A 16426-nucleotide genomic window follows, 5' to 3' on the forward strand; every position below is an offset into this window, starting at 1 on the left:
TAGTTCAGCAGAGTATTTATTAATAGCTAGAACAGCATGTTAAAGTGGAATTCATGCAAAATATACATGAGGAAAAAAAAATAGAACACTTTGTCTGTGAGCTGACAGACATTATTGGATACAAAAGAAGTACTAACTGGAAACACTTGACAGCTACATGGCCAGGGGTAGCCCAGAATTTTGAAGGTGAATTGCCTTACAGCAGATTTATTCTTCTAGCAGCGACATGTTACCTAATGCTAAATTCATTAGAATTTAAATTATTTTAGAGTAATACTGCAATGATTACTAATGCTTTAACAAACAATTCAGAATTTTCACTTTATCAGCAGAAGGTTAACCTAGAGCTGCTGGCAGTGGAGTGTCTTTTTCAAGAAAAATTCCCTTCCTGCCTTTTTTGCTCCCTGCCACTCCTCCATGCCTTTCTGCACACACAGAGTTTTGGGATCTGGGAACAGACTGATCTTCTGCATTTGAATGTCCCCATTTGAGGTTACAACAAGTCCTGTGTAACAGTGTACGCAGTAACCCTGTTATATACAGGGCTATAGTGACACAGTCACAGAGGCACTACTGGAGTCCAGAAAACCACATACTCTAAGCATGTGTGTATATTCATATATGTACCTATCTAAGCACATGTGCAAGCATACATACACATAATCAGTGCATATAGCAGAGGCATGTATTCACCATCTGCTGCTGTGCTAGTTTCCTTGCAGCATTTGCAGTGCAAGAAAAGGAGGTTTACAGTGACGTCTAATTTTAATGAACAATTCTCCTATTTTTAAAATTCTACGCTTGCAGACAGCCTGTTCCAGAAGTGTCAAGACTACTTCTGTGATCACTGAGTTGCTGTGGGCTCAGAGCTGTGCATGAAGGTGCTCGGGAACTTTCATTACTTCGAATTCTGCACAGCTGCACAGGATTAAACATATTTTAGTCAAATCAGCCAAAGTATTTTACATAATATTTTGTGCTTTCCTTTGATGGTTAAGAAGGATTAAAAATTTTATGTAGTCTCATTCTCTTCTACTTTATTTAAAAAAGTAGCAAGCAAGTACCATTCCAAAAAAAGGACCAATGAATCTTCCTAGGAATCTTCAAATAATTCCTAGAAGTTTATGCAACAGTTGAATTTGACTAAATTAACATTAAACAGAATTCTTTAAACAAACAAAAGCAAATCATTTACATATGTCTTATTTCTAACAATTTAAAGCATTGCAGTTAGTTTATTTTCAAAGATTTTTCCACATTCATTTCTGGTTCTTAATATTTTTATGTTCTTGCTTGCAGCAGGCAAAACACCCAAAACCCAACAGAAGTAAGCGAAAGGGCTGCTCTGTGCTATGATTAAGTATTAATAATAGCACCCACAAATCTGGAGAAACCCAAGGCCTTAAACTTGAAGACAGATAAACCCCAAATATTTTCCAGGGATTCGACAAATACTTGGGATAGCTGAAAAATAAATACGCCCATTCTGAAAGCCTTTTTTTTTTTTTTTTTTTATTTCTTAAGTTTTGGTGAAAGAAGCACAAAAATGTCTTAAGGAAAGTAATTTCTGTGATGCAGTCAGCCTGACAAGAATCAGGAGATACTGGAAAATTCGCATTCCTCCAAAGTTTGTCCTTAGGCAAACAATTTTCATTAGCATCTTCACACTAGAATTTTTGTCTGTATCTGTGTGAAGGAGACAATATATACTTGAATTTTGCTTACACTGACACTGTAACAGACCAGAAAGCAGGTGCAAATGATACTTAATACTGAAGCTCCACTAAACTGCTTGCCACTTCCAAATACAGTAAATACATTTTATCCCATTGGTATAGATAAAATTCAAGTATATGCTCTCTATGGTACTCCATCTACGATCTCCAAGCAGTTTTGAGACAGGATCTGTTCATCTTCAGCCTCACATTGTACTGCCTGCATGGTGCAAAGTGAAGTTAAACCCTCTCCAGGAATCTTCTTTCCAGCATTCCCTTGTTCTGGCAGTGGTACGAGAGCTATTTTCTATGCCAAAACCTTGTTTGGCTCTGATTCTTTGCCAGCAGTCTTTTATCTCAGCATCAAGAGAGGAAGCAAGGAGGGGTTTCCTGGAGAGGAGACAGGGTGAAGAAGAGGCTTTGGTCAAAATAGTATTGTGGTCTCTAATCTGTATCCCAGCACTATGTACATCAGGGACTAGTGATTTAAGCTGAAGCTTACCTGTACTTCTCTAGCAAGTTCTGTCCTGCCTCAAGAATTCGGGAGTTAGAACTGCTGCTGCTTCTCTGCTGAACTGAGAAAAGAACGAGTAGAGCAAAAAGGTAGTGTTTAATTCAGATTGTTTTATATTCTTGCTAGTTCACTTGTATTCCTTTCAGTGGGTTGAATAAAATTATTGCTCAAAAAAAAATATTAGAAACAAAACACTGACTGACTTTTAGATTTAATCCCTGGAAGCAATTTTTTTTCTCAAGTCTGCAAATGTCTGACAGATAAAAAATACATAAATATGTTCACTAATCCTAGTTACCTTTTATCTGTTTCCCTGTTTCTAATAAGTTTAAATAATTTTTAACTTTTGCAGAGTGTGAACCCGTATCTGCAAGGACAGCGACTGGATAATGTTGTAGCGAAGAAGTCTGTTCCACAATTTTCAGATGAAGACAAAGATCCTAAATAAGTACAATAAAAAGGAAAGATAAAAACTCATGCCATCCTCTTCTAGACCATGATATTGCTTATATATAATCATCTACTAAAATCCTGGTGAATGGCAGCATGCTTATTATTTATATAATTGTAGATGAAAAACAGCTGTATTTATAACAGTATGTTCTCCTAGATGATAAAAATACAGTTCTGCTTTTTGTTAAGTTACAGTAAAAGGACATTTCTGTTGTTTTTATTTTAGTCATGGAGCAAACTTTAAAAATGTTAGTCATTTTGATAGCTAATGTGAGGTAAATGGTCTTAATGAGAAGCTTGTAAATAGGAAGATGAAAAAAAATGCCAAGTCTGACTCCAACATTTCATCTTAAATGTTACTATGTTTGACACATGAAAGTTATAGTTTTATGTTTTGTTCACAAATATTGTTACTTAGCAAAGACAAAGTATTTATTTTACGCAGAGAATTTTGGCTTTTGGTCCATTTTAATAAACACTTAAGCAATCTACAAGGTTTGCAAAGTGACATTTTCCAAAATATTTCAGAGGCTCATTTGTCTCTGTTATTGCGGTGCAAATTTAAAAAGGAAAGAACTGCTTTTTGACCCTATTCATTGGACTATTTTTCTGTTAGTTTTAATCATTCCACACCCACAGCTTTCCTGAACACTTGAACATCTTCCTTATCAATGGAACTGTTATGTGAAAATTAATCTCCCCTGCTGTTCTTTGTCTTAGTAACTGAAGCATTTGTGCATTATAGTGTTGTTAAATTATGCTTCTGGGGCATATTATAAGTGAAGATGGAGACATTTGACTGTGTTAATAAGGTAGTGTCAACAACCTCTGAATCTAAATCCAGGATATGAAGGTCATTACAGTTGATCTTCTGAAAACCTATGCTACTCTAATAACACAGGTAGCTATCATTGCTCTTGAAGTTGTTCTGGGAAGCTTAAATTGCCTTCTTGCCCCTAGGAGACTGAAGAACTTTATATTCCAGGGTTCTCCTTTTCTGAATGATGAGAATATACCTGAATCTTTCAAGCCATGTGAATGGAGCATTGGAATTATGGAAAACAGCATTAGCTTACAGATAATATTACAAATCAATAGGAAAAAAAATAGTTTCCTTTCCCATCCTATAGAAAGACACAGTAAAATAATGACGACCTCTTAGAAAAAAGAAAAAAACAGTAAGAAACGAAAGTTTCTAGCTACATAAAATGAAAGTTGACAGGATGGCACATATATGACTGTCAATGGCATTTGCTTTTTTTGTCCCACCACTGAGTAATCTGTAATAAATTATGTATATAGAGAATTGGCCCTCTCATGCCATTTAGGGGTAGATTGAAAAATTCTTAACATTTTGGAATGGACTGTTGTGTCTTTCATCATATTTCCTTTTTTAAACAAATCTTGAAAAGAAAACTGAATAGTATGTCATGAGGTGGGGTTTATACTCACACATGACACAAAAATGAGGAATTTCTATGAATCACAGAGCTCCCTTGGCTTCCAGTGGCTGGAACAGGATGGGAGCAATCTAGCTGTTCATGGGACAGAACTTGTATTCTCTGAGTCTTAAGCTTACTCTTTTTCTCTGCACTGCTGCTTAGTCTTCACACAGGTATTGAAAGCTGCAAAATTACAAAGGTTGCTCCAGAACCAAGAAAGAGTCCATACATCTGTGCATAAATCTGGTGTTAAAACCTACTGATGCCCAGTGGCTCAGAGTGTGTCAAATGGTCATTCCTTCCATCTAACCCTGCTGCCAGCCACTGGTGTAGCTACAAAGCTTCCAGGTGTTTGGAGGCTAGATTGCCATTCCTAAGAAATTGCATGTTTCTTCAGACACTTGACTGTTTTATCAATACTTCTAAAGTAATCTGAGCTACATTCTGTCCTTATAGCTCCAGTAAAATCCATTTTATTCACAAAAATGAAACAACCGTGACGGCAACTTACTTTTTTAAGCTCTCATTAAGGACCAGTGCATAATAAAAGGAGGTGTGTGCAGTAAATAGGGGGCTTGAAAAGGGAGGGGCAAAGAAGCATTGCTTGTTTAATAGTATCAGTAATCCCATATGTAATTTTGTGAAGCACTTCAGGTCACTACAACCCTGTGTGGGGATGTGAAATCCAGCACTGCAAACTGGCCAGAACAGGGACACCTGGCAGGCTGCCTGTGGACTGCATCGGGCCAGAGAGGCTGCCCTCCTGTGTATGACAGATCTGCACAGTGCAGACAAAGGAAAAATATCAGAATTCAGACCTGGTTATGTCCTTAAATGCAGGAAAAGAAAAAAAAAATCTTTAAACTGCACAAAACAATGATGAGTCTTACAGGAACTGTCTGCTGGAACAAGTCAAGCGCGTGGTGGTGAGCAGCTGTCTGCTGAGTTCATCAGGCAGCTTGAGTGTTTCATCAGGAAGACTCAGCAGTACTACTGTGAAATTTTAATAAAATATGGCTATTGCACCATGATAATGATATTCATTATTCTAATTTCAGTTTCATAGTAGAACTGTCTTTCTGTATTGGGACTGGCTAGTCCCATATTGATTAAAAAAAAAAAAAGAAAAATCAAGCAAAAATCCTTGTCCCTCCTACTGCTCCAACAACAGTCCAAATATGTATATGTAGTTTTTTAAAAAGAATCATCAGAGTGCTGGTCTCTCAGAATCAATGAACAAAGATACCAACTATCCCACTCACTCAGAGTTCACCAAACCAGTATTTACAAGAATGTAAACAGCTGCACAGGTGTAATTGCCCTTTTACCTTTATGATGCATGTGAATTAAGGAGCATGTATATTGATACTGTTGTTTAGGATTTTCATCAAATTAAAATCTTTTAGAGTATTTTAAAATTTGCAAGTGTGTTAATTACCTTTAATGCATTAGAGACACAATGTGCTTAAAGGAAGCTATACAAAATAAAGTGTATTGCCCTGAAACATTGGTTTTGTCTGGTAAAGAAATATTTATGACTCTAGTTTAAAAAAAGCACTGTGTAACTGATTAGAGTATTTGAGTTGTGACACAAAACTTACTCTGAGGGTGCATGTGCATACACACACACGCTAATACACTTTTTAGAAGATAATACAGTCTGATAATAAACTCATTAGTAAAGAATATAAAGATGTTAACCCACAGAAGAAAGTAATATAAAAATGCTTAGTGAACTGCTAAGGAGGGGAAATAGTGATACGCTTCTAATTATGGGCACATTTGCATTCACCAAATGCAATAAAACCACACTGCTATCTATTCAGCAGCTCAGGAGCAATCCAAAGAAACTGGGTACTAGTTCTCTGATGTCAGAGTCCCAAGAGTCACTTACAGGACTGCAAGTAAAGCTGACCTGAAGCTTGTTTTATCAAAATGTGATGAAGCCTGTCTTCATCTGTTAAACTGAGGAAGGGCACAGGCAGAAAGATGACTACCAAGTCAATTAAATTTTTGGCTTTGTTGTCGACAGAGTAACACTCAAGCCCCTTTGTTTCCAAATGTCAGTAGTTGGGGAAGAAGACAAGTAGCTTTTTGACAATGAAGAGGAGACTTGCCTTCAAATCAGACCTCTAAACAGTAGCTCTAAGGAAGTGTTGAAAAGGCTTTTTTTTCATTTTCATGGTGTACAAAAAACTAATTTTTGAACATTTAAATTTTTTGGAAAAAGCCTATAACAACATCAACCCAAAACAAACTTGGAATCTTCTGGCCTGTTTGCTGGTAAGCTCACTAAACCAGTTCTCACCTCATCTGTAATGCTCTATTACTTGTAATGTGATATAATTTTTATGCAATTACTTATTTTTTGACACGCAAATAGACAACACTTGGATCTGTAGGACAAAGAGCCTAAAGACAACTTTTCAGATTTCGAAGTCACACACTCAGACTTATGGAGGGAGAAGGGCAAGGTAGGGAGATTCAGAAGATGCTACCACAACCCCACGAAAATTTAAAATGTCCAAGGAAAGTACACTTCCACATGATCCACAAGGGACATGAGTATGTCCACTATTTTATTAGCCAAGTGTCACTATCTGTAGGATTAAAGGCAGCTCGCCATCCAAGCCAGAAGCTATCAAGGCTGTCAGGGAGAGGACATTATCTCCAATTTTGAGACACCTGAATCCAACATTTCAGGCTAATGGACAATTTGATTAAATTATATTTCTGCCATGCTTGACACAAATAGGATGGCAATCCAATATGCCCTAAAGAAAAGACAGCAACAACAAAAACCCAACAGAACACATGGACTCCATTGCCATATGGATACATATGCGTACACTTAAAAATTCAGTTTTGTTTGAAGGCATGCAATTACCTTCAATACTCTTTAAAAAGAATAATATTCAGGAACTATCTCAAATAAGAAGTGTACTTTTAAAATACAGAATTACTGTGTCCCTTAAAAGGTCTGCCAGTTTATCGGGCCTAGGGTCAATGGCAGACTCCAACCATGAAGGCCACTGACAATGACTTGCTTACATGCAAACTAAATAAAAACTAAAAAGAAATGTAAGCAAAGGATGTGGAATTGCCATCATAAAGGTCCCTATCACTCACAAATGTGGCTGACTACCACAGGATTGGGAAATAGGCCAAGATTTTCAAATACAAGACAATGAAAAGGTCAAATGAACCATTTTCCGAGTGCACTCATGGTCCAGGTCTACCATGCTCAAGCCTTTTGCTGTTGAGTGAAGAAAGGCATTGAGCTCCAGTTCATCGTCCTAGTTTACCAGGAGAAGGAAATACGCAGTTTAAGTTGTCATGTTTGCTTTATTTATGATGCTGACTGCTTTGCTGTGATTACATGAATCCTGATGGTTGGGAGAGCTGCTAACCATGTGTTCAACACATGAGAGCGTAACAAACATTAAATACAAGTGTCATGAGAGTAGCATTATCAATTGGAACTAAAAGAGCTTTAAAAAAAATCCTATTTTATTAATGAGGTCAGTATTTGTATGTGGGGCAGAGGTAGAGATGATAGGAATTGAGAATGGCTTCAGACTTTAAAGATTAGGTAGACCTGAAACACCTCTTTTTAATTTTCTTCTGTAGTTCCTGTTACCAAAACACACAGAATGCAGCTCCTAATGCAATGCATGGTTGTCTTTTACATTTAATCACTTCATTTCTTTATCCTACTCTCTTCTAGAAAAACAGTGGTGGGTGTCAGTGGCTGAATTTCATGGTAAGCTGAGTGAGACAAAGAAGGAAGCACAGAGAAAAATAATGTGCTATTTGTTACTAGTCTCAAACTTTCCCTCATTCCCTAACCTGTGTCATTAAGTTAGAGACCATTAAATGTATAAACAGACTCCTTTTACTCCAGATCTTTGTTCCTAACCTAACCACCATATGACAATGTTACTTTCCTGGGAACCACCAAAGATCTCCATTACCGATGACAGGGATTTTTGGGTCTGGGCATATTTGCTAGATCACAGAAGGTGCATATGGCTTTGACGCTGAATTCAGTCTTGACAGCTTTTAATTCTTTATTCTGAGAAACAAAAAAAACCCCAAACCCTAGCAGTTCTTTCAGTGCAGTATCTATATTCCAATGCCCCAAGTCTTCTAAAAGTGGCTGAAATTCAAGTGGGGTAGCCTGTATGGGGAAATGTGGTTCTGATTCTTCAACTTGATAGAGAACACCTTTCTACACTGGAAATACAAAATACCACACTGTGACATTTTATATTTCTAAATGGACAAAACAGACGTATGAAAGAGCAAGTTAGGCCATCCAGAGAAGCACTCATACTTCACCATTGGTTATTTTTTCCCTTTCTTTAAACAATGCTGCAGTGACTAAGAGAATTGCAAAACTTTGATTCCAATGGATAGTGCAATGGCTGTAAGATTTATGGGCTTGAAAGCTGTGTTACGGCAACTGAAGAAACCTATTTTTAATGCTGCATAAACCATTGATCAAATAAAAAAATAGGATTTAAGTAAATTCTTTCCAAGGCATTGTTATAACAATGACAGCATGGCTGTCATAGTTTATGCATAGACCCTGGCTATTGGTTGAATTCCCAAACCCTATGACTGAGCAGCCACAGGACTCTGTGCATGCGTGGGTAACATATGTGTCCACAGTTAAAAAAGCAGAAAAGTATGTCCTGCTTCTGATTCTTTATAGCTTCATCCTGCTAATCCCACAGTGTCTCCAGCTTTGCTGCAGCCTTTCTGATGGTTACTGCTCTGAAGTTATGGTATCTTGGAAGATACCGTTTTCATGGACTCTCTTGAGTGCGAAGTTATCCAGTAGGCAAGCAATGTGCGCCATAATGATACACATTTCTTTCAGTTAAAAATACATTAATTATTTTCTGCTTTAGTAGTTGAGGCTATTTTCTAACTTCTAGTCATATTGGCTATTTTCTGCTGTGTTCTTACATTCTCAGCAGCAATCTCTAAGCCTTTAAAAGAACAAGAACCATCCACAAACTTGAAGATAAGGCCTTCATAAATCTCTCCTAAAGTATCAGCTGCTTGTTAAAAACACTTCGTGTCTATTTTGTTGTGCATCTGGACGTTCTTGATCTGGAGGTTTACAAAACTGGGAATGATTTCCAATTAAAAGATGGGTCAAAAGTTGCAAAGAAGTTAAGTGCTGGCTCCAGTAAAGGCCTAAGTATCCACAGCTGGATTTGTGTCCAACACAAATACCAAAGCCCAAGAACAGGCTCCTCAAACCTTGCCTCTCTTTCCTGATTCCTTAGGCACCTAAAGGCTATACACAACTATGTTTTCTTGTAATCATGCACCCCAGGTGACTGAGCTCCTACTTCTGTATACACCTAGGACTGTTTGAGACTCGGTGAACCTGCACAGCTCTATATCTATATGAGTCCTAAACCCAGCCTGAATCCACAAACTTGGCAATTCTTCCCCTATATTCCCTGAGGGAGCAAGCCTGGCAATGGCTCATCTCACATATGTCTACAGGACCAGGCATTGCACAAAATACCACAGCAGACATAGACAGTTTAATTAAAAAAAAAAGGTGTCTGTAAAAGTTACGGCAAAAGAATCAAAGCTCTAATGACACCAGAGAAGGCAATCAAGAAATGAACACAAATTTGTCATCTAGTGGCTCATAGGACAGGCTGAACACGAGGAAGGACAGGGTAGCTGCGTTCTAGCTAGTCCTAAAGGAGTGTTTGGGTAGCTAGGCTAAAAAACACAAGAGTAGTCTGAGAGCATGGCAAAGCCAAGTCAACCACCCACCCCCATCCTCCTGAGCAGACGGCTAATTTTGGCTCCTTGTCTTAATCTAATTGTTTCCTGAATTGTTTAACAGCCTCAGCAGGATAGGTGCAGGTCTCACACAAACAGGCTGCAGCCTCATGGCCAAGAGGCTGCACCTCTGGAGGTGCCGGTTTGAATGCCTCCAGTGAGTAGGTAGACAACACCACCTTTTCTTTTCTGATTCCTGAAACACCACCAGCCTCCTTCCACTCACTTTTTATGGGTTGTTTTTTTTTCTTTTTTTTGGGAAAGTTAGATGTATTTAGCTGCTACCCAGATTCTTGGAAGAATGTTACATTTAGCAAGACTTGGAAACTAGCAAGAGTTCATTTGCTTGACTGTGCATTCTTCTAGCAACTTTCAAAATATCTTTAGATCATTTTGCATCTGTTGAAAAGAAGAATTTATAAACTCCACTTCCTTACTCACTATTAGCATTCCAGTGACAAATTTAATCTTGCAATCATTGTAATGTATGGGATTTGCTGACCAAGAGCTCCAGTGAGCCTACGGGATCCTGTTAGTGTTGCTAACATGACATGTCTTTATACCAAGATGTGTCTTATTATAAGCATTTTCAACACTGAAGTTAAGACAAAATATGTTTATTCACACCAGCATCAATAATTCTCTTCAAGGTGGTTTCAGGTGGAATTTGCCCTATTAAAATACGCAGGTCCAAGTACTGAATGGGTTTTCAAAGCTTTTACATAAGCTGGTGGCAATATACTCAAAGCAAGAGGGATCTGAACTCTAGATCAAACTAATAATTTGATTGGAAAGACTACACTATAAAAGTACTTGGTTTTACAAAGTACTTCTCTAAATTAGAAACAAACAAATCACATTTGGTTATGGTGATTTTTTTCACCTGGGAAGGCGGTTTTGTTACACCTGATTACAGCAGTCACCTCCCCTCCTAATGCACAGAAGGCTTTCTAAACAAGTTGTCCTATCTCCACAGGATATGAAAATGATTTCTGCCTCCAGACAGCCTGTGCCCTCATCTGGATTTATCTCAATTACTAATTACATCAAGATAAAAACCACTATACTTTGTTCCTTGTATGTTTTTACATCATAGCTTTCTTAATGTAAAAACTTCAGCCTATAAGAAAGGCATAGCCAAAAGAATCCATAAACTCTGAATCCAAGAATTTAACTATATTAAAAAGGAGGGTTTCTTCTTTGCCTCGCAGCATAGGAGAATATCCTATCCATTTATGTACTCTCTTTTGCCAGATCAGAAGAATATTAAATGGCTAAGATGATTTTTTTAGTGTGTCTGATAACTTTTAGTGACATCAGCTCCCAAGGATTCTTTCCTCCAAGTGTTCTAGTATATTTAAAAAAAAAAAAAAAGTAATTTTTTTACTATGAATTCCTATGTTCCTTTTGAAACTCTGACAAGAAATAATAGCACCTCCTTCACAAGAAGTCTAGTCCCGTCTGGTTGAGAACCAAAAAGCCCTGCCACAGTCTGATCTGAAGTGTAACTGATTTGATCACTTGCAATTTAACTTCTTTGCTTACGTCTTTAGTGCATTAAGACTTCCTGGGGAGGGGAAAGAAAACTGTTTACATTTTTAGACTTTTTACAAGTGCATCCAAAAGCTCCAAGCGTTTGGTGCCTGATTAATTACAAACACCTAGAGGACTGCTCCCAGTCCTATTTACAGAATCTCTCCTAACATCAAGTGACTTAACACTTTTCCAGGCACTTTGAATCACATGGTACTTGTGACAGGGGAAAAAAATCATTCAATCAAACTGCCAATGAAAGCAGCTAGTAGAGAACTGCTGGGCAGTGTGGTTAGTCCCAGAATGTAAGATGACAGCTCTTTCATGGTTCTGAACAGCTCTACACAAATGGAAGATTGATCTCTGTTGTAGGTATGTTTGGAGAGTAAAGTAATAGGACTTGAAAAACTCTAATTAGAATTCAAGATAATGCAAGAAAGGAGAGATCAATGAATAAATATCCAACTGCCCTTAGCCAAACAAGATAAACAGGATAATTCTGACAAGGAAACGGACGAAGCAAAACAGAGCAGTTGTTGGAAATATCAAGAAAAAAGATTTGGCCCTAGGCTTGTGTGTGTAGTTTCCCAGAAGTGATTTTTTTTTGGCAATTTTTGAAAGAGTACATTTTTGGTAACCATACAGATTTGAAAAATAGACTATTTTTGTATTTTATTATTATTGTATTTTTAATTCTCAAGTCCATAAAGTTTAGCATTCTAATATGCTCACTAACTAGAAAGTCCTTTAACAGGGGAAAGAGGTATATATAAATTATTTCTGGGTCTTTTAGCAAGGCTCACCTGGCTCGAGTCTCTTGTTGTTTGTGCTTCACATAATACACCCTGAATAGATCCACTGAAAACAAAGTCAAGCATCTGGCAAGCCCCTGCAGAATTCAGGTCTGAATCTAAGTTCAGCAAAAAAGAGAAGTATGTGCACAAATCCACCTTTCTTACCAAAGCACTTAACTATCAGTTTGCATTTATGTATATAGTAAAAATATTATATAGGTCAACCAGCAGTTCTTTTAGGAAACGACAACTGGTTAAACGATTCTTTGTCTGCCTTTAAACATTTTTTTGTCCATGACAGTGAAAACTTGGCTTATTCATTGGAAATATCCTTTTCCTTTTTTTTTTTTTTTTTGGGGGGGGGGGGGGGGGGAGACTTACAGAAGTTAAAAGGCCTTCCCTATTAAAAGCATTTAGAAATTTCAAAATGGATGTATTCAAGCACACAGACACAAAGTATGTGGAAGCTGAAAAAAGTATGTTTTATCTTTCCAGATTAAGCTGAACTCTCAACTCCTCTTATAAATCACTTTTTTCGCAAGAAGTTTGGTACCCTATCAGCCTTAAGGATTTATGCCAAAATTATTCCTTTGAAAACTCTGCTCCTTGCTGCAGTTTTACAGGTGGGGAAATGGAGTCAAGAGGAAATTGGTGTGAGTGAAACAAGGTAAAGGATGAAGGTCGGAGGGGTGGTGGTGGTGGTGAACTTGTGCCTCTTATAGCTCTTCTTCTTGACAGAAAGACCATCTCAATGAAAAATAGCAGTGAGGAAGAGTTTTCTTTCTTCCTACCTGCATTAGTATTCTCTCTGGGAAGTGAAGCAACTGATGCTGCAGCAGTACAACCGTTTAACAGAGTTCTTTCTTTCCTGTAACATAGCAGCCATTTTTTGTGACACTGGATTTCAAGTATAAAATGCAGAAATTCTAAGTTGCTGTCTCAGACCAAAAAAAAAAGCTTCAGCTCTTTCATTCCTGCAAAGCGACATTTTTTTTATCTGGTATTCTGTTTATATGTGGTTATTTCCAGAAAAAGCAAAAAGAACAGATAAGATTTCAATTTTGAAAGGAGGGCAATGGGATAGTAAAAAAAAAAAACCAAAACCAAACCAACCCACAACAAAACAAACCAAAATAAAAGCCTTGCAAATCTCCTTACATAATAAAATACCTAAAATAGCTTTCCTGCCTCTCTTACTCTTCTTTTTGTTTCACCACAGACATAAGTGGCAGAGTCAGGAAAATGCCTACATCTCTTGACTTCCCATTACCTACCCTACCTGCCAGACTGACACTGTGTGCTCCACAGGTGTAGCACAGAACCTCCCACAGGTAACACCCTGGAACACAGGTGGTCACACAACAAGCTGCCTTTCATCACAGCAAGAAAAAAGTAAAAGGGACTATTTTGCCAGAACTGGGCATGAGATACCTATTCATGTCTTAAAAGTGTATGCAATCTGTCCAAGATGTTGGGACGCAGTAAGGTTTGGAAAGGGAGTTTTTCAGTTTTGCAGCATAACTGGAAATTATATTTCATGGCTTCATATAGTGAATTATGTATGTAAATAATACACTGAGCTCCTTAGATGGCTCTTTTCGTAATTCCCAGTTACAGCTTCATACTGTAGGGGCTTCTTATGTTCATACAAACCCAGTTTGCTTAGCTGAGTCACTTGTATCACATTGCTCCAGAGGTGCCCTGAAAGCAAAGCATGTCAGGAAACACCTCCTACAGCTTCAGGAGACAGAAGAAAAAGAAAAGCAAATCCATGAGAGCAGAGGAATTTTATGCCTTTCATTTTCTTGGCAAATTCTTTTATAGTCAACAAATACGTAAGATGCATCAAAAAAATTGTGAAAAGAGTTATAAAAAGTTTAGCTTGACAAATTATATTTCTTCATTTGGCATGAAAGTTTGTATTTGCTTAGCATCAAACTTCATCCTAATAAAATAAGCTTTTCTAAACCACTTTTGAAAAATAGTCACATATGGATTGTATTATGTATGTAGGTGTTTTGAGGCCAGAAAACATATTTTTTGTTCTCTGTCTGCAGCACATAGTGGAGTGGAATGCTGGTGGGTGACCATGGCTCCTAGGTGTGGAGATCATTACAAGCCCACAACCTGACCCTACATGCAGTATATGCTGAACAAGAAAGCTTTTCAAGCATACCAGGATACCATACTTTTCAGAGCAGAACCCAAGACTTTTAAATTATTTAGGTGATTAAAGCTTTTCTCTTGCACTCATTTATTCTTTTGATTTCTAATGTCCTATTTCTGAGGATTTTGAAATTATTCCAAGATCAAGCAATATTTTGAAAGTAAAAAAACCTAAAATACTTCATTTTCAAAAAAAGCCCTGCCCCAACGTAAGCACTTTTCCCTAATTAATTTTCTCTCATTCAGCTGATGGGAATCTATGTTAGAAAGTTGATGTTCTGTCAACACAAATCTAAAATACTGCTTTTTCAATAAGTACAGTATTTTCCAACCTCCATCATATAGTCATTAATTCTAAAACTCAGAAAGAGAAAGATTAAAATTCTTTAATTAAACAGAATTTTGCCAAAGTGAAGCACAGTCTTAAACTTGATTTTCTAGTACATTTTATGAGAAATTTAACTCAATTCAGAACAACCTCAGCCTTTTCTGGTACTACTTTATAAGGCTTGATATGAAGCACAATGCTACTTAAATTAGAGGGTTTTTCCATAAAGCAATCTGCGGTAGAAAAAACAGTAGAGTACCTGCAAAAGAATCACAGGCCTGGTGTATTAGTATGCTGTCTTAAAACCAACATGCACATCTCCTTCCCTCACCTAATGCCAGCTATTAACTGTTTGCCTACTTAGGTTTAAAACAACAAGCAAAAACCTGTTTTTAGTCCTTTACTTTTGGATATATCTAAAATGCACAGGAAACTGGATTCCTTGAGTATAAATTCTTTTCTATGACAGAACACAGAGTGTTCCTCCCATGTACAGCAAAGAAGCTCACACACCTCAGCAGGAATGTAATGATGGACATTTCCATGCATGGCCCACACAACACACACTACATAATATCTTGCTCAAGCCCCAAGTAATGAATCACTTCTGAGACACGGCTGATCTTACCCATCAAGTCAGGAAGAGAGCAGTGTACACCACCAGAAACTCAACAATATCCCACAGTGCAAAGACATCTCATCTGTGGGACTGAGTGTATGTCCCACAAAATTATTTACTAAAACCAGACATCTCTGCAATGCACACATCTTTTGCCTCATCAAACAGCTAACAGATAACAACTGTGCCAAGCTTCATAGCCTCACACCTCCACTGGTCAGCTTCAAATGCCCCCAGGACAGCAGGTGGCGGGCAGCAGACTGCAGTGTAAGTCAGTGCTTCGTTCTAGACTCGTTACAGCCCAGTTAGAAAAGTTACTGCTGTGTTGCTGAGACAAACCAAGCTCCTTTCTCTCCTTAACAGCAGAGTTCAAAATACCAAGCAAAGCAGTTCAGATGTGCCCTGTCTCTGCTGGACAGCTCACCTTACTCCGACCTGGAGGAACATGACTAGGAGTGAGAGATACTGGCTTTCTAGGTATAGCAGGCCCAGGTTCTCAGCTGTCACAGATCACCTGCATCTGCCTGAGTCATTAAAAACTATTCCAATTTACTCAAGAACAGGCTCTAGCCCCTCTGAGTTTTGGCCTCTCTGCAAAGGCTTTTAATAAGGTGCCAACTGTTCTGGCAGTAAGGATACTTTGAGTAGCGCTCAAAGTTAGCAGTAGCAGACAGGAGCTCAGCCCAATAACATTTTCCTCTGCAAGAATTAAGTACAGCACTTATTTTAAGCTTACGCAATTCTTACTGTTCCACTAAAACAAAGAACAACTCATGCAGTGAATACCAGCAAGAAAAGGGAGAGGAAATTTAAAAAAAAAAAAAAAAAAAGAAGCAAAAGAAACTCCAACCCAAACAATAGCAAGCAGGTAGTTGTAATCAGTCAGGTTCACAGTACACACCACTACCATCCTATGACATTAAAGCTCTTTATCGTTATACCTACAGCACAAAAACGTGCAGATTTCCATAGGCCTCTGTAATACTAAATAATTAAACAACATTTCCCCATCAGTATTCCAGCTCCAATTAGCAGCCGTGATGAG

At 37.8% G+C, this 16426-nt stretch overlaps 1 protein-coding gene and 1 long non-coding RNA gene across 4 annotated transcripts in view; one reads left to right on the forward strand and one right to left on the reverse strand.

The window, feature by feature from the left end:
- LOC104684213 (neuroendocrine protein 7B2) overlaps positions 1-5629 on the forward strand; it is a 45151-nt gene extending 39522 nt beyond the window's left edge. For all 3 annotated transcript variants that reach the window (XM_039551975.1, XM_019283411.2, XM_010391460.3), the window contains one exon: positions 2582-5629. In XM_039551975.1, coding sequence (XP_039407909.1) covers positions 2582-2677 — 96 coding nt within the window. In that variant the 3' untranslated portion in view covers positions 2678-5629. The remainder of the gene's footprint in view (positions 1-2581) is intronic.
- Positions 1-16426, reverse strand: part of LOC109144080 — a 19996-nt gene continuing 3570 nt past the window's right edge. Inside the window, exons 2-3 of the long non-coding RNA XR_005601917.1 lie at positions 2218-2290; positions 1-2105 (exon numbers count right to left, since the gene is read on the reverse strand). This is a non-coding gene — a long non-coding RNA (uncharacterized LOC109144080). The remainder of the gene's footprint in view (positions 2106-2217; positions 2291-16426) is intronic.

This window comes from Corvus cornix, chromosome 5, assembly GCF_000738735.6.
Source record: "Corvus cornix cornix isolate S_Up_H32 chromosome 5, ASM73873v5, whole genome shotgun sequence".
Lineage (NCBI taxonomy): Eukaryota > Metazoa > Chordata > Aves > Passeriformes > Corvidae > Corvus > Corvus cornix.